The 19,316-nt window shown below is 42.0% G+C and overlaps 1 protein-coding gene across 1 annotated transcript in view; it reads right to left on the reverse strand.

Annotated features, from left to right (window-relative positions):
* tmtc3 (transmembrane O-mannosyltransferase targeting cadherins 3) overlaps positions 1–19,316 on the reverse strand; it is a 60,524-nt gene that overhangs the window by 20,433 nt on the left and 20,775 nt on the right. Inside the window, exons 6-8 of the mRNA XM_080191332.1 lie at positions 15,318–15,490; positions 8,758–9,010; positions 5,145–5,293 (exon numbers count right to left, since the gene is read on the reverse strand). Of these exons, the coding sequence (XP_080047458.1) occupies positions 5,145–5,293; positions 8,758–9,010; positions 15,318–15,490 (575 nt within the window). The remainder of the gene's footprint in view (positions 1–5,144; positions 5,294–8,757; positions 9,011–15,317; positions 15,491–19,316) is intronic.

A 19,316-nucleotide genomic window follows, 5' to 3' on the forward strand; every position in this document is an offset into this window, starting at 1 on the left:
TAGTACAAGAGGGAACAAATAGAATAATATGCTGATAGGGTTAAATGAAGTCAGGTGGAAGGAGGCTCTTGTGAAGCATAATGGACTAGTTTGGACAAATGACCTTACCTACGTTGTAAGTGCCCTGTAATTCTGCAATCCAACATTCAATAGTAAAATTTATAATCCAAGCAAATAAAGTAACTGGGTAACATAATGGAGGGTTCTATGATGGAACACTATCAGTCCAAAGGCGGAGCAGGACAAAGAGAAGGTTCATCATCTTTTCAGGGAATCTAAGGATGGGCAAATATGGCCCAAAAAACTGTTGGGTCCCCAAAAGAATTTGAGACACTGGCTCAAGTATTTATCACTAAGGTAATGAATAAGGCAAAACTAGAATCAGTGGGAGCCCGATTGGTCAAAGTAATAAGTTTTAGGAAGGGTCTTACCCCATATGATGTAGAACCTTCTAAAAAGAAGGCAAATCACTCTCTGCAGAAGAAAAGCTGGTGTTTGCTTTGAACAAAACAGTTGACAGATTATGACTGGCATTGGGGTGGACTGTCACGGTTAAACTGAAAACCAGTGGATTCTGTACAAATAATTATTATCTATAATTAAGTATCACTTGAGTCCAGAAACCATAAGATACAGGAACAGAATTCGGCCATTCGGCCCATGTGCTCCACCATTCAATTGTGGCTGATATGATCGTCATCTCCATTCTCCTGCCTTCTCCCCGTAACCCTTGATCCCCTTATTGATCAAGAACCTATCTCTCTCTGTGTTAAAGACACTCACTGACCTGGCCGCTATAACGTCCTGTGGCAATGAGTTCCACAGATTCACCACTCTTTGGCTGAAGAAAGTACCCTTACTCTCACTTTTAAAGGAGCATCTCTTCACTCTGAGATTTTGCCCTTGAGTTCTAGTCTCTCCCACTAGTGGAGACATCCTCTCCACGTCCAATTTATCTAGGCCTCTCAATATGCTGTAAGTTTCAATTAGACCCGTTCCCCCGCACCCCGATCCTTCTAAACTCCATTGAGTATAGACCCAGATTCCTCAACCATTCCTCATATGAAAAAGCCTTCATTCAAACGTGGTTGTACAGTATGAGATTTAGGTCAGACAGTTTGTCATGTTGGCTGTATAGGACAACAGACCAATCTGCAACCTAATCAGAACAACAGCTGTGCTGTTACAGTGCAACTGAATATTTTCACATGCAACTTATTTTGGAACGAGGTCCTGTTGGAAATTAGTCTCAAAAAGAGGTAAAATTGAAGTCAGAAAAACATTTTTTTTTTAATATACAAGCTACAATGACTGTCCACTGTTACGAAAAGCATGCATTAGTTATCTCAGAGGGCTAAAAACATTTTTGCACACACACAAGCTTTACACTGCTGTATAAACTTTCCAGCTCCTGGGAACAATTCTCCCATTGTGTTGTGCTGCTTTTGTAGCACAGTGAGCCAGGAGACTCGAGCGGAGGCCGTTTTGCGGGCTTCCCGACTTCAACGAATCTCCTGAGCGCCGGATTTTCGAGGCTGTCACTCCGTGCCAGAAATCGGCACGGAACTGAATAAATTATGGAAATTCTAATCTCCATACAACTTAAATCCCACTGGCAGGCCCAGGACTGAAATCTCCAGGTTCACTAGCATCTCTCTGCCTGCCTGGAGTTGTTCACTCCAACGGAGTCTAGTGCAGCTCCCCACTTGCAGGGAGCTGGTGGTCCGACCCTGCTGCAGTGAAGGGGGGTGGCGGTAAAGGACACTGGCACCGCCAGCCTGGGGCTCTGACACTGCCCATGGGGCAAAGTGCTGATGCCCAGGGGCACTTTGACACTACCCACCAAGCGTCAGGCAGTAGTGAGGAGGCAGGACCTAATGGGGGCAGGACAATCAGTAGGGATGGGTGGTCCTGCTGCCACTCTGCATTTGGGCCAAGTGACTGAGGGAGGCCAGCAATCAGAGCTAGCCGGAGGGGTGGAGAGGGGTTTCAGCCGGCTGGGAGGGGGTTGGGGCTGCCGGGGGGGGCGAGGAAGAGAAATCAGGGGAAATAATTAGATATGTAGCAGGGTCTAAAACGCATAGGGACAATTCTCTGAAAATATGACACTGAGCGCAAGAATCCAGGTTGGATTGCAAGAAGTTCCGCTCCCCTGTCTAACTTTTCCAGTAACTTTTGCCTTTTGAATACAAGCAGCACAGAATCATGATTGCAAACCCATGTGGTTGTCATGACAAAGTCCATTCTACTTTAGTAGGAGGAGGCTGAGCGAGTGGGCAACATTCAGCTCAATCTTTGGTTGGAAAGCTAGTTGATTTGATCTTTTCAATGCTGAAAATGACACACTAATCAGGCAAACCTGCACTCTGATTCGGTCTGCATTTATATCGCACTGAATGCTTGCCTCTGGGTCAGCACAGTCCACTGTTCCATTTTCAGTTGGAAAAAAATTTTGGCAAATTCCACGACGAGGATGCGATCCCAAGTACTGAAAGACTCTCAAGCGTATGTTATAGGTAGAGCAAGTAGGAAAGCCAATAGAATGTTACTGTTTATTGTGAGCGGAATTAGTGACAGAAGTAGGAGGTAATGCTTCAGTTATACAGGTAATTGGTGAGGCTGTACCTGGAATATTATATTTAATATTTTTTATTTTATTTTTATTTTATTTAATGGTCTTTTTATTCAAGGGAAGATACAAATGCATTAGAATCAGTTCAGAGAGGGTTTACTGGACTGATACCAGCAATGGGCAGGGTTGTCTTCTGAGGGAATGTTGGAGAGGTTAGGTTTGTATTGTTGTGAAGTTGGTGTTTGTAAAATTGTCTCTTAAAAAGGTAGTGTTTTTTTCTGTACTTAAAAAGAGATGCAGGTGCACATGCAGTACACAGACTGAAACATTCTATCGAGAGACCAGGCTATGGTCTTGCCAAGACAACAGGCTGTGTTTGAATTTTGCCCAGTTTAAAATAGACACTTAGCTAACAGTAGCCTATTTGATGCTTTGGTAACCTGAGAACCAAATTGTGTTGATGTTGGTATGTCATCAGGGGTATAAGAGACAGCTCTTAGGTTGAGAGAGACAGCTCTCTGCCAGCAACTGCCTCTGCCAAGCTCATTTACGAATTAAAAGAAAGTCTCATCTCGTTAGTGAAGATGGCAAAGGAGGAAGAAGATAGAAGATTCTGGGAGATAAAACTTGTTTGTATTTTGAGAGTGACCATAAAACATTCTAGGTTTTTGTTAACAAGTAGAAACTGTGTTTTTCTAAACATTCCATCATAATAGTGTTTTATTTGGTTTGTTAATAGTTTAGTTAACCTGTTCACTGTTAACCTGTTAGTTAGATAAATAGTTACTTGTTTGTTCTATAGAGTCTCAGGTAGTTATTTTGATTTAACCACTAAAAGTTGCTGAAGAGCAGATCATACTATTTCTCACAGAGTTTTAACAGATTGTGAGGTGAGGTACCCCTGTTTGAGTAGTCAGACGTTAGCTCTCAGAGAGGGAATTAACCTCCCTTTCAACAGTATCCACTAGAGTTTAGAAGTGTAAGAGATGACGACTGAAAATTTTAGGATCCTGATGGATACTGACAGGGTGGATGTGGAGCAGATGATTCCTCTTGTCAGAGAATCTAGACTGAGGGGTCACTACTATTTCTAAAAGGGGTCACTCACCTAAGACAGAGATGAAGATTTTTTTCTCTCAAAGGGTCAAGAGTCTTTGGAACTCTTGTCCTCAAAATGCAGTGGAAGCAGAAATGTTGAATATTTTTACGGCAGAGCTGGAAAAATTATTGATTAACAAGAGAGTAAAAGGCTATTGGGGGTAGGTAGTAACATGGGGTTTAGGTTACAATCAGAGCAGCCATGATCTTACTGAAAGGTAGAGCAGGGCTGAGTGGTCTACTTCTGTTCCTAATTCATAAACTGAGATTATATATAGCCTCTCAGCTGGACAGTATAATAGAGAAAGGCTACATGAGCTCTCCAGAAGAAAAGTTGCTGTTTGCTTTGACTGAAATGGCTGACACAGAGCATGTACTGAAACAGGCAGAACAGGTCAACTCAAATCAAAGGTCATGACGCCCTGGCGATCACACTCAAGTTAGAAGCAAAGCTTCGAGCTGAATACTTTCAACTGCCTGGATTCTAAAAGCCCTGAATAAAAATCTCCATCTCACTATTTCTCTATTGCAACTTACCGCTTTGATCAAGATTTTTTTAAAATTACCTCCTTCTGTGCTGGATTATTCTGAGTCAAGAAGGGCAACATTTTTGAACTTTAAATTAGAACGAGCAGCTTCCAGTTTGTCTGGGAATTCGCCTCGTTGTGTCATGGTTGTAAGTATTCTTGGATGTCCTTCAAATGCTAAGAGATATGCCAACTGTAATCTGCTGAGCATTGTCAGATAACTGGGAGTTGCCACATTTAAGGTAGCAGCTGGCTTAGAGTTTCCAACTGTAATGCCTACATCAATTGACATGTTTAACATGTGACTGTGTATTATGTTTGGAAAAACCAAGGCAAAGATCAACACAGTCTGGAAAGAGACCAAGCCTGTTTGATTTTTTCTGATAGGGATAAACTCTCAGTTTTACTATCGTCCTTGTAAACTATTTTGCTCGGTGGCACAGTGGTTAGCACTGCTGCCTCACAGCGCCACGGACCCTGGTTTGATTCCCGGCCTGTCTACGTGGAGTTCTCCCCGTGTCTGCGTGGGTTTCCTCCAGATGCTCCAGTTTCTTCCCAGAGTCCAAAGATGTGCAGGTTAGGTGGACTGGCCATGCTAAATTACCCTTAGTGTCAGGGGACCTAGCCAGGGTAAATGCATCAGGTTATGGGGATAGGGTCTGGATAGGATTGTGGTCAGTACAGATGCAATGGGGCAAGTGGCCTCCTTCTGCACTGTAGGGTTCTATGATGATATGAAGATAAGAACTGTGCACAGTAATTGTAAATCTAACCAACTTCACCAGTTTTCAATTTTATTCCTACAGGTAAGAACCCCTGGTGCTTTGTTGGAATTAAAAGTAGCATATGCTCAATCTTACTTTCATTGTGTTACTAATGATCAGTTCAAGACATTCTGCTCGCTGCAAATGATATTGTGTAATGTTTCAATACTATTATAACAATACCGTGTTTCTGTTATCTTCTTCCATCCATGTGCAACAAGCAAACAAAACCCCATGCTGGGTACGTAAAGCACACGCTCTGCTACCACAAAGCCAACAGGGAAGAACAAGTTTGATGCTGGGATGAATGGCAACACCATGAAAGAAAGTGCCTGTAAAGAGAGAGCAATGTTGAACCACATGTAGAATTAGAAGTCAAACAACAAACATCATTTATGACACCATTAGTGAGCAAAATGTATTTTACAGAGTGAGGGAATGCAAGTCATGCAATGGTTGGAGGCTGATAGTTTGCTTTTGAAAGTGGAGAGAGCAATGGAAATGTGAAAAAGTTTTGCTGACTCCAAAATCCATGGGAGACTCGAGGGGACTAGCCAAACTAACAAGAACCAGCATGCATATATCACTGTTAAATGTTAAAATGACAAGAACTCTAAAAATACTACTGATCAAACTTTCTCATATTAATTCCATTGCCCATTTTTCAGCACTGGTTATTCCTCCTGCTTGAAGCTTTGAACAGTGCAAAACTGAGTCACTTCTTTGACAATGCACAGCTGTGGAACTCAACTACTATTTTCTTTCAATTTGTTGATTTGTTCTCAGGAAGTAGGTAATGCTAATTATTCTTAGTTGCTCTGGTTGTTAAACAAACAGCGGCTTATTGAGGCAGTTTAGAATCAGCCAGATGGTGTGTCGCACATCAGACAGATGAGACTGAACTCGGTAGTGCTAACAGAACAAGGCAGGACTTCTAACCACCTCAGTCCCTGACCTGATCCAAATTGATCCAAGCAAAAACTGATTACAGCAAAACAACTTGCATTTATTTACTGATCCAGTTTCCCCTTAAATGCATCAATGCTATTTGTCTCTTTAATCAACAAGGTAGCAAGTTCCAGAATCTATCCTTTTCTGGGGGAAGAATTTTCTTCCCTGAATTCCTTATTGGATTTATTAGTGATTATCTTAGATTTATGATCCCTAGTTTGGTTCCCCCTACACAAGGAAAAATCTTACATTATACTTTTAACACTGAAAGCCATGGATTTGAAAACTTAAAATGCAGCCACTGCAGCAGCACCCAGTCCACATTCCTGCACATTCATAAAACTATAGAATCCTTGGAATCCCTACAGTGCAGAAAGAGGCCATTTGGCTCATCGAGTCTGTACCAACTTTCAGAAAGAACATCTTACCTAATATTAAACAAAGACCTTGCATTTATAAAGTTCCTTTCATGCTCTCAGACAGGCTTCAGGGTACCTTCCAGGTATTCAAAATTATGAGGGGCCCAGAAAGAGTAGGCAGACAGAAATTTCTCTTATGAATGGAGGAAGATTCAACTCAATAGGGAATTAGCTAAGCCCATGAAGGGGAAAAAACATTGAGGGATCACAGGGAAGGAATGAGAAAATGTAGCTACTGAATTGTTCCTGCAGACAGTCAAGGTGGATGCATTAGGTTGAATAGTCTACTTCTGCGCTGTAACCATTTGATGATTCTCTTACCGCTACCACCCTCCTCCAACCTCTCCCACAAGCCCCAGTGGCTACCTACATTCTTGCATCTTCATCCCTTCAAAAGGGCTGGTGTTTGTCTTAGAACCTCCCCAGGCCAACCAGCAGCCCATCTCCACAGTCCCTTCTGGGAGAGTGTAGTAGATGCTGATTTGCTGGATTCCTTCAAGAATTGGACCTGTTTCTGACTGGGAAGAGATTTCCTGTGTACAAGAGGCAAGTAGTGCATTGCATTAATCAGGGCTTGGGCGGTTCTAATTTTGATTACACCAGAAGATATGAAAGGGATTTTGCAAACCTTTTCCCCCAAATAGCCTAGATGTTTCCCGTCTCTTCCAGCAGATCACATGGTTTCAGGCAGGTGGGATATGCGGTAGAAAAAGTGCATACATTGTGATACAAAAGTTGACAATTCCTTGGGCAGACTGGATGGAGTTAGAAGTTTTATTTTGTTGGTCAATTTTTAGATGTTCCTTCTCCTTTTATCTCACGAGAGGGAGGAAGGGCAGGAAGGCTTTTCAGCTGTTGATTGTATGTGGCTGTTGAATGTAACAGGTAATTTGCAGATTAACTAAAGCTTCTGGGAGATAATCACAAAGTATTATGCAAATGTTTATGTGAGCTCATTAGTGAGAAATCCATTTCCCAGAAGAGCTCTATGGAGCAATTAATAAATACTTCGTGACGACTTCAATAGAAAAACAACCAATGCATTATTAATATATTGCACTTGTCAATCCCTCTACCCATCTAAAGCATGGTTAAGTAATTCAAATGTTCAGACAATGTATATTTTATAAAACATACAATAGTTGGAAAATAGCAGCATAGCCAAATCTGTACAATGACATTAATTTTGCAGCAGTATCATAGAAACATTGGTAAGGCCACATTTGAAATACTGTGTGCAGTTCTGGTCACCCTATTATAGGAAGGATATTATTAAACTAGAAAGAGTGCAGAAAAGATTTATTAGAATGCTGCCAAGACTTGATGCTTTGAGTTATGAGGAGAGGCAGGATAGACTGGGATTTTTTTCTCTGGAGCATAGAAGGCTGAGGGGTGATCTTATAGAGGTCTATAAAATAATGAGGGGCATAAATCAGCTAGATAGTCAACATCTTTTCCCAAAGATAGGGGAGTCTAAAACTAGAGGGTATAGGTTTAAGGTGAGGGCGGTGGGGGGGGGGGGATTCAAAAGTATCCAGAGGAGCAGTTTTTTCACACAGGGTGGTGAGTGTCTGGAACAAGCTGCCAGAGGTAGTAGTAGAGACGGGTACAATTTTGTCTTTTAAAAAGCATTTAGACAGTCACATGGGTAAGATGGGTGTAGAGGGATATGGGCCAAATGCAGGCAATTGAGATTAGTTTAGAGGTTTACAAAAAAAGGATAGCATGGACAAGTTGGGTTGAAGGGCCTGTTTCCATGCTGTAAACCTCTATGACGCTAAACATACAGCATAGGAGACAGCAATTCAGCCCAATGAATTCACCCTTGGAGCCAACACACTCCAGATCATAATTTGCTGCAACAAAAATTCTCCTCTTTCTCTCTGATTCTGTTTTTTTTTAAAAAAGTTTATTAGTGTCATAAGTGGGCTTACATTAACATTGCAATGAAGTTATTGTGAAAATCCCCTTGTTGCCACACTCCAGTGCCTGTTTGGGTATACTGAGGAAGAATTTAGCACTGCCAGTGCACCTAACCAGCACATCTTTCGGACTGTGGGAGGAAAGCGGAACACCCAGAGGAAGCAGACACAGGGAGAATGTGCAGACTCCACACTGACAGTGACCAAAGCCAGGAATCAAACCTAAGTCCCTGGTGCCGTGGGGCAGCAGCACTAACCACAGTGACGGGCATTCCTGCTAGTGGGACGTTATTCATAGAGTCATAGAGGTTTATAGCATGGAAACAGGCCCTTCGGCCCAACTCGTCCATGCCGCCATTTTTTTTTTAAACCCGTAAACTAATCCCAATTGTCCACATTTGGCCCATGTTGCTCTGTACCCATCTTAACCATGTAACTATCTAAATGCTTTTTAAAAGACATCCATATTTATGTCATCAAATTAATTTCTGTAACTGCTCTTACCATTATTACAACCTGGGATGATTCTCCAGGATAGCGTAGACTATAATGTATCAGCAGAGCCATTAGACAATAGAAAGTGAAAGTGGCAAGGTTCCGAATATCCAAGACCGATTCCACCAGTGGGATTGTGCCCATCGTCCAGTCACAGCACAACTCTGACGGGTTCAGGAGAAGCCAACCATTCAACGGCAGGAGATAGTTGAATGTTAGCTGCCTTACAGGGCTCGGACTGACAGCAGCTGGGTTGTCAAACCTGAGATAGAAAAATTAAAATCATTAGCCAAGTCTAAAAATGAAACCTGTATCCATATAAGTAAACTTCCGTTTAGATATAACCTTTAAATTAATAAAATGTCTCAAGGCTCTTCACAGAAGCATTATCTGGCTTCTCACTGAGTCACTTAAGGAGATAATCAGGGCAGTTGACTAAAAGCTAGGTTAAACTGTGAGGTTTTGAAGGAGGAAGGGAGAGCTCAAGAACACAGTAACAAGGGTTCACTTAGCCCTTGAGTCAGTTCTGAAATTCAATGAAATCGTGGCTCATTTGTATCTTAATTCCTTCTATCCAATTGCCTTGATTCCATATCCTTTTATACCACATCTTGCAAACATTCTCAGGTTTTAAAATGAGCTAGCATTTAATACTTTTTATTGAGTAAAGTCTCACACATCCACCAATCTTTGGGTGAAGTGTTTTCTCCTGAATTGGCTGGCTCTGGTTACATCCTCTTCACCTATTCTCTCCCACTAGCAGAAACTCTTTCTTTCTCCATCCACTTTACCAATTCTTTCACAACTTTATAAACCTCAAATCACCCCTAACGCTTCTATAGTCCTGTGAACACAAAACCATCTCATTTGTTAAGCTACACTGGCTTCCAGGTAAGCAATGCCACAATTTTAAAATTCTCATCCTTATTTTCAAATCCCATGATAGCCTCTCCTTTTCCCAACTCTGTAACCTTCCGCTGGCCTCCCAGATATCTGCAATTATTCAAAACTAGCTTTGCAGTATGGATTGCCATCACTGGTGGCCATGCCTTCAGCTGTCAAGCCACAAGCTCCGAGGTACCCTCCCCAAATCTCTTGCCTTTCATTTCTTTTTCAAGATTCTTCTTAAAACTTAACTCTATGACCAAACTTTTGGCCAGCTGCTCTAATATTTCCTAATGTGGCTCAGTGCCAACACATGATTTATAACACACAATTTCAAATTGTTTCTTCTGTAGTTGATATAATTTCCCTTTATAATCTAATTCTGGCAATACAACTGCGGGAAGAACTGAAGAATTTAGAATCTAGTAGGCTGATAAAGCAATATCAAATCTGTTTGAAGAATTACAAGGTATTTATGATCCTTTTCATTTCCCTAAGATATGAAAGGGATCATAAACTTTTAAAATCAAATCTTGCTTAAACTGGACTCTGCTAAACCAAAAGGTGGCTACTTCAGGCCACAGAATTCAAGACTGGCCACACTTTTGGAAATGTCCAAACAGCAGTTACAGACAAAAACAATACACATTAATGTGGAATCTCACAGCTCTCTTTGTGAGCACATTGCAATAAACAGGACCAGGAAGCAGCAATCGTCAGTCTCTGCAGCCTAAACAATAACACAAGAACAGCCATCAAAATCTGTTATCCCTGCAGATGCATTTACAGGTTAACTGGTACAGCCAGTCTTTGACATTATTATAGTTTCAGAAGCTGTCACTCTTGAGAAGTTGCACAATCTCAAACAACTTGCAAGGTGCTTCGTGCAACGTCTGGGAGATTTATTATTGTCACATGTATTAGTAGACAATGAACAGTATTGTTTCTTGCACACTATACAGACAAAGCATACTGTTTATAGAAAAGGAAAGGAGAAAGTGCAGAATGTAGTGTTACAGTCATAGCTAGGGTGTAGAGAAAGATCAATTTAATGCAAGGTAGGTCTGTTCAAAAGTCTGATGGCAGCAGGAAAGAAGCTGTTCTTGAGTTGGTTGGTACGTGACCTCAGAGTTTTGTATCTTTTCTTCGATGAAAGAAGGTGGAAGAGAGAATGTCTGGGATGCGTGGGGTCCTTAATTATGTTGGCTGCTTTGCTGAGGCAGCAGAAAGTGTAGACAGAGTCAATGGATAGGAGGCTGGTTTGAGTGGTGGATTGGGCTACATTCACGACCTTTTGTAATTATATATTTGGATCTTTGTGAAGTTATGATCATCTCCAAGGGTTTGAATGTGTGAATAAACTAATTTCTGATTTAATCGTAAAAAAATTAAGTCACTTTAAAAATTGTACCTCTCAAACTGAGGATTTGGGAAAACAAGCCAATGTCCGTTTTTAAAGCATTATAAAACAATTTTGCTCAGGGACAAACAGCGAGAGGGTAAAGGAGTTCAGTTTGCTTCTCTCTCTCTCTTATCCGTAACACGTGGAATTACCTGGAGTGATCATGAAATTCAATAACATGTTTTGCAGTGTCCGGCACTAAGGTTGGTCAGATATCTCAACTGATCTATTACTTGGTTGTGTTGATTGAGCAAGAATTGTTGGTTTTCCAGAAGAATTCACCCTTCTCCTAAGATGGCACCAAAGGATTTTTTGACATTTCCTTGACAGACAAGCCAGTCTGGATTTAGCCTCTCATAGAAAGAATTGCATGTCTGCTAATGCAGCGTTCTTTCAGTACTGCACTGATGCATTATCCCAGAGTGGGGCTCGAGCCTGCAACTTTCTGATTCAGAAACACAAACTCCAACTCAAACCAAACCAACACTCAAGACTGCAGGAGCAATTTTTTGAAAAGGATGAAGATTGCACTTCTGACTGTTTACAATACTTAAATGCTTTGGCATTGAAAGTTGAAAGGTACATGCTGAAATTAATGTCAATTGAATTAATATCCTTCCCAACTTTCACTTTGAGAGTTTCAGTCCTAAGACTATGAGTCAACAGCTTTGAAAAAATTGTGTACTGGCTTCTGATCAGTCGGTGTTTAGCGATTGAAAAGCAACATTGCTTTGTGACTTGTAACATTTGGAAAATCCAGAGCACCATCTACTGACCAAAGAAGATTCTGTCATTAAGTAACTGATGGCTTTTTTAAACCACATGATCATTTCAGGCCAGGAAAAGCAGCTGGACATTTTATTTCTCAAGTAAAGTTTATTTATTAGTCAGAAGTAAGGCTTACATTAACAGTGCAATTAAGTTACTGTGAAAATCCCCTAGTCGCCACAGTCCAGCGCCTGTTCAGGTCAATGCACCTAACCAGTACATCTTTCGGACTGTGGGAGCAAACCGGAGCACCCAGAGGAAACCCGTGCAGACATGGGGAGAACATGCAAACTCCGCACAGACAGTGACCCAAGCTGGGAATCGAACCCAGGTCCCTGAGGCTGTGAAGCAATAGTGCAAACCACTGTGCCACCATGCTGCATTAATACATTTTAAATGTATTAGTGTATCTCCCATAAGGGTTTTATCATGACCAGCCAAATTAAGCATTACATAGAAAACACACACTATAAATTTATAACAGTGTTGGAAAGATGGTATGGCATCAGCTATACTGCACAAAAACTGGCCATTTGGCCCAACAAGACTATGCCAGCATTTGTAGTCCACTTGTGCCTCCTCCCATGATTTGTCATACAAATCCATCATTATAACCCTCTACTTCCTTCTCCCTCATCTGCCTGTCTAGCATATAAGATCCTGAGGGGACTTGACAGGGTAGTGGGTGAGATGCTTTCACTACTGGGAGAGGTTTGAACAAGGGGACGTAGCAACCAGATAAAGGGATGGTCATTTAAATTTCTTCTCGCAGAGGGTGGTGAATCTATGGAATTCTCTGCCCCAAAGACTGGACATTAGAAGTATGTAAAGAGAATATAAATAAATATGTGATGGATTGAGGAATAGAGGGCTATGGGGAAATGTCACAGGAAAGGAGCTGAGGCTGACATAGATCATCGTAGTGAATGGTGGGGCAGACTTGAAGGGCCTAGTTGCCACTGCTGTTGCTATTTCTTGTGTCTGGCTTCCCCTTAAATGCATCCATGCAACTCACTTCAACGACTTCCTGTGATAGTAAGTACCAGGAAAATGGTTAGAGTATGGAAAAGAGGTATCTTCTGAATGCCTTATTGGATTTCTCAGTGACCATCTTATGGCCTCTAGTTTTACCCTGCCCCACAAGTAGAAGCATTCACTTTGTATCCGCCCTTATCAAAACATGTCATCACATTATTTGGACATCATTCAGCTTTCTTTTCTCATGTTATTTATTTCCACAATGCCAGTGATTTAAATCAACTGAAAATTTGTGAAACTTGGAATAGCTGAAGTACAAATGGCTCCAGGCTAAACAAGATGCCTCCCTCCAACAATGTGTTCAATTTAGCAACCTGATCCACAATGAATGGAACTCATGTCCGACTGACACATGAGAGTGGTGCCTAGTGCTGGAATTTGCAACTTGTACCCAGCTAATAGTCTGGTAGTAAGAAGTCTGACAACATCAGGTTTAAGTCCAACCGATTTATTTGATAGTAAACTCACAAGCTTTCGAGGTTCCCCTCTTCGTCAGGTGAATGAAGAGTTCTGGCCTCAGACAGAGCATATAAAGCACAGACAGTTTACAGAACTGTAAACTGTCAGACTTCTTACTGTGCTTACCCCAGTCCAATGCCGGCATCTCAACATAGTAATCTGGCAAACAGATTCTGTACTGCACTGTCCCACGGTGTGTTTTGAATTAAGAGGAGAAAGTGGAGGCCACTCAGTCCCTCAAGCCTGTACAACTATTTATTCAATCATGGCAGACCTGTGTCTTGATTCTCTTTACTTGTCTTGATTCTCTTTACTTGTCTTGATTTTCTTTACTTGTCTTGATTCTCTTTACTTGTCTTGATTCTCTTTACTTGTCTTGATTCTCTTTACTTGTCTTGATTCTATCACTTTAACATCCTCACTCAACAAAACAACATCAGCAATGTTTAAGCTTTCAATTTAGAGGGGCAACTTTTTTCACACAGAGAGTGCTGAGTGTCTGGAACAAGCTGCCAGAGGTACTAGTAGAGGCAGGTACAATTTTGTCTTTTATAAAGCAATTAGACAGTTACATGGGTAAGATGGATATAGAGGAATCTGGGCCAAATGCAGGCATTGGGACTAGCTTAGGGGTTTAAAAAAAGGGCGGCGTGGACAAGTTGGGCCGAAGGGCCTGTTTTCATGCTGCAAACCTCTATGACTCCCCAGTCTGATCCCTTTAATTGGGTTGGGGGAGGGAGGGTCCGAACAGCCAGCTCTAACTTCTGGACTCCTCCATTAGAGGAAAATATATCTCTGTTTATCCTATAAATTCTGTTAATTTTCTTAAACACCTCTTTATATCATGCTTAATCTTCCTTTCCCAAGTGAATATAAACCCCTAGGGTTTGTCACTCTTTCAAAGAATCACTCTTCTCTCCTCTCACCCTTATTGATTGTGGAAACTGCCCTTCGAGTGTGTATGTGACAGTGAAGTCCACTTGCTACTAATGCTGGTTAAAAATGATGGGGTGTCCTATCCATTAATACTCACCAATTGTGCAATGAGAAAGCAGTTCCTTTCAATTCAATTTAGCTTTGCAATGTGTTAAAACGTGCCTGTCTATTGATATAGCCCATTAAAAGTTACAACTGATCCAGCTATCCTATGACAACCAATTCCTCTGAGATTTAATCACAGGCATGGATGTGGAAAAACCAGAGAGGGGAGTTTGATATGAGTTTGATATGCGTTTGATAAGCATCAAACAAAGAACTGTTGATCAAAGCTTCCACTCTGTGCCTCCAGTCACGAACTGATCATACCCTAAATCGTTTCAGTGATAAGAAACATATAATCATTTAGGTCAGGAACACAATAGACCTTTAGTTTTTGGAATGTTTTACAGATGAAAAACATTCACAGAAGCACAGAAACAGACCATTTAGCCCAACAGGTCCATACTGGTCTTTATGCTTCATGATGGGTGGCACAGTGGGTTAGTACTGTTATGTCACAGCAGCAGGGACCCAGGTTCAATTCCTGGCTTGGGTCACTGTCAGCACTTGCACATTCTCCCCGTATCTGCGGGGATTTCCTCCAAGTGTTGTGGTTTCTTCCCACAGTCCAAAGACGTGCGGGTTGGGTGGATTGGCTAAACTAAATTGCCCCTTAGTGTCAGCAGGACTAGGAAGGTAAATATGTGGGGTTACAGGAATAGGGCTTAGGTGGGATTGTGGTCGATGTAGGCCAGATGGGCTGAATGGCCTCCTTCTGCACTGTAGAATTCAGTGATTCTCTGATTCTGCTCTCCTGCTGCAACTAACTCTTGCTGCATATCCTCTATTTCTTCTCTCTTGTGTACTTATCTGCCTTCCCCTCAAATACACCTCTGCAAGTTGCTTCAACTATTCTTTGCGATAATGAGTTTCACGTTTTCTCCAAGAAATTTCTCAGAAATTACTTATTGGATTTATTAATGACCAGCTCACATTTACGGCTCCAGATTTTCAAGTTATTAAGTCAAATGTATTTTACCTGGTGAAGACTGGCAGCTGGGATTGAATAACTTGAACTCGGACAATGACAAGCAGAAGAGTGCTGAGCATCAAAAAAATCAGTTTCATCAGTGTTTGGAGCATCCACGAAGGCACCATGCCTTTTCCTTGCACCAAGTGGCCCACCATTTCCCCCAGGACGTGCAAAGTAAACTGTAAGAAAGATAAGTAATCATTATTTCAAGAGAACTTCACTCAGCAGTATAACTCCAATCAGTTCAGAAAAAGATCAGAGTTTGTCAGGCTAAAGCTTGCTGAAAAAGTAAAGATGTATCCCTTAACACACAGAGAGGTTAACCTGCAAATTGAGGGGATTAAGACATATATCATGAGTCACAAATCTCCCCTCTATGCACAAATGACACCTTCCCCTTTACTGTCCTGTTTATCTTTTTGAACTTGGGTTGGCACATTGATTATCCACTGTCCTCAATGAGGTACCCTTCCAGCAACGTGGTGGCTCTTAATGGAATGTCAGTCATTCTCTGATTGTCCTCTTAAACACTTTTATCAGCTCACATTTCCAACAAGTCATGGTATGGAACTTATCTAAAATTCAGTAAGAAATCCATTTAATATGAGGTTTCCCTCTCCAGTAAGACTTGACCCAAAATTTCCTGATTGCTTCTATGGCTACATGCTAATGTTCAATTTAAAGGACAGTTTGCATACCCATTATTGTCTTATTTTAAAGTGATGAATGAAGAGTCACGTGATGCAAGTATAGGAGCAACTGCATTATCATGAGCTCTGGCACTACTCATCTTCTAATCCATCTTTCCTCAGTGCACAACTCAATTATATGATCATAATCCGTGCTACCTTCCTGGAAGGTCCTGGCTAAATTTTGGTGACAGGGACCTGAGTTAAGTCAGGAAAATCCTTGTTTGATTGAGGCTGTCTGGGATGGCTGGGGTGGGGCCTAGTGGCGATTTCATTGGGGAACGAGCCTATGCTTTGGCGATGCCATAGGCATCGAGATGATGGCTGCCACTGTCAGCGAAGTTGTGGACGACGGTCTCAGCATAGATTATTGATGCTCACATTAACAAACAGAGATGGAGTAACAGTTATTCGGCGAAGAAAAGGCCCTTTGGCTCAAGTCTGCACCAACAATAACTACCACTAAATTGGCACTAATCCAAATCAGGTGCTCATCCAAATATTTTCTTAAAATAGTAAGGTTTCTGGCCTCCACTACCTTCCCAGGCAGTTACTCCATTCTCTCAATAATTATTTTTTCTCAAGTCTCCATTTCCATCTCCTGCCCCTCAAACTATGCCCTACATGATTGACCCTTAACCAAGGGGAACAGCTGCTCCCTACTCACCCTGTCCATACCCCTTATCATCATATATGCCTCAATCATGTCTCCCCTCAGCCTACTCTGGTCTAAAGAAAACAATCCAAGCCTATCCAGTCTCTCCTTATAGCTCAAATATTCCATCCCAGGCAACATCCTGGCGAACCTCCTCTGTGCCCCCTCTAGTGCAATCACATCCTTCCTACAGTGAGGTGACTTGAACTGCACACACTACTCCAGCTGTGGCCAAACCAATGCTCTGTACAGCTCTAACATATTTTCCTCGTTCTTATACTTTGTGTCACAACTGATGAAACCAAATGTCTCATATGCCTTAAGTACCCTATTCACCTCTCTGTCGTCTTCAGGGATCGGTGAATAAATATCTCAAGATCCATCTCTTCCTCTGCGAAAGGGTACACTGCTAAACCACATCTGGCATGTGTTGACTACTCCTGGTGTTCTTCTCTCTGGGGTTTCCTTTCTTTATCTGGGGAGGTGAGGCACTGATACAGGCTCTGATTTGCTATATTTAATTCTCAAGGGTTTCCCTTATCCGGTTAGGTGGGGGAGAATTGTATCTCTCCCCCAAAGATCCGGTTGGTGGAGGTCTTGGTGATTTTTCTTCTACTTGTTGGCAGGGTTTCCTTGGTGGAAAATGGTTTAAGTTTTCCAGTAATGGTGGGGCCTGAATGGTGCCTCTGATACTGCTTGAGAGGAGTGAGGTGTAAAAATCCTTCTTACTGGCCATGTCATGTCTCGAGCTGACGGCAGTATCCTGATGTTCTGCTTTTTCTGGGACATCCTTTCATTGCCTGGAGGTCTTGGGATGCTGAATTCACTGGTCTTAATTGATTGTATTTTACCCCGTAAGAGATCCTATATGTTGTGTCGCCCTGTTATCCTGTGGAGGAGGGCATGCAACACGGTGTTATGTGCTCGTGGCTTTATCCTGAGCTGCCCCCCAACTCTTTCTGGTATCCTTTCTTTATCCGTACAAAAGGAGACACTGACTACAGTGATTAATAATCTGTATGAGTGTTTGCTGGTCGTTTCTGGAAATGTGGAACAACGATCACTCTGTACCGTAGTAGATTTTGGGGACTTGTTGGTCTGTTCTGATAAATGTAAAATGAAAAACCCTCAATAAAAACATCCACTTAAAATGACGTACAGCTGTCTCAGCTTTCTGAAGCTGGTTTTACAGTGACCTGTACATGTTAGAATCACCTGTAAACAGACACACACACACATGCATCTTGCCGATAAATCTTAACCATTTTCTTCCATCGCTATGGTGTCAGGGAAAGTCTAAATATTTAGCCAAAGCTGTCTACTCTTCTGCAAGTTTGGCTTTGCGAGATCACAGCTGATGGTTGCCAGAAATATGGATTGCATTAATATTGCAGAAATATGGACAGTTCAGAGCTGAGGGGGGAGACAGCGGCCTGAAACTTTTAACAAGTCCAGGCTGGTTGCGAGGGTTACTGTCTGCCGTCAATGCATGTCAGAAAACCATAGATGGAATGCCTGGCTCCGGGCTTGCCTCGCAACACTTGTAAGTCTGAACTTCCTTGCTCTGCTGCTGGAAGGGATCTGTCTGGCGGACCATCACAAAATTCAACTCTACCCCTAGTCAATTTTTGGTCCCCAGCTGGAATATCAGAGCAGCACACTTAAGGAAGGATGTGAAAGGCCTGGAAAGGGCAAGGAGGAGATTTATTAGAACGTTGCTAGGAATGAGGGATTTCAGTTATGGGGAGGAATGAGGGAAGCAGTGGATGGTTCTCCTTTGGACCTATAATGTTAAGGGGAAATTTGAAAGAGGTGTTCAAATCTTCTCCCAGGGTTTTTGTGCCTTTTTTGAGTTTTCACCTTGTGTGGGCGCATGGGATCTTTGTCTTCAGAAGGATGTGGAGGCTTTGGAGAGGGTACAGAAAAGATTTACCAAGATGTTGCCTGGTATGGAGGGTATTAGCTATGAGGAGAGGTTGGAGAAACTTGGTTTGTTCTCACTGGAATGACGGAGGTTGAGGGGCAACCTGATAGAAGTCTTCAAGATTATGAGGGGAATTGACACAGGGGATAGTCAGAAGCTTTTTTCCAAGGTGGAAGAGTCAATTACCAGGGGGCATACGTTTAAGATGCGAGGGGCAAGTTTTAAAGGAGATGTACAAAGCAAGTTTTTTTTTTACACAGAGGGTGATGGGTGCTTGGAACTCGCTGCCAGGGAAGATAGTGGAATCAGATACAACACTGCGTTTTAAGGGGTGTCTGGACAATTACATGAATAAAATGGGAATAGAGGAATATGGTTCCCAGAAGGGTAGGGGTTTTAGATCAGTCGGGCAGCATGGTCAGTGCAGGCTTGGAGAGCCAAAGGACCTGTTCCTGTGCTGTAATTTTCTTTGTTCAGCTCTAAATCCCACTGGTCATGCGCATAGGTCCGACAAACGTAAGAACTCTAAACCATACGTGCGCCTCTTTCCCAGCTGGCGCACGCACAGGAGATTCGTCAGGTTTTGGAGATGCGAACCACACAGCTGAAGAGAAAGGTTAGTTTTAGTTTAATTACATGAATTTTGAATCATTTTGAATCCTTTGTCACGCCACACTTTGGGGGTGGTGGGGGGGTCTTCACAGCATGTCAGAAACCACTGCTTTATAATATACATT

Source organism: Carcharhinus amblyrhynchos, chromosome 6, assembly GCF_965287045.1.
Source record: "Carcharhinus amblyrhynchos chromosome 6, sCarAmb.v2.hapA, whole genome shotgun sequence".
In the NCBI taxonomy this organism is placed as follows: domain Eukaryota; kingdom Metazoa; phylum Chordata; class Chondrichthyes; order Carcharhiniformes; family Carcharhinidae; genus Carcharhinus; species Carcharhinus amblyrhynchos.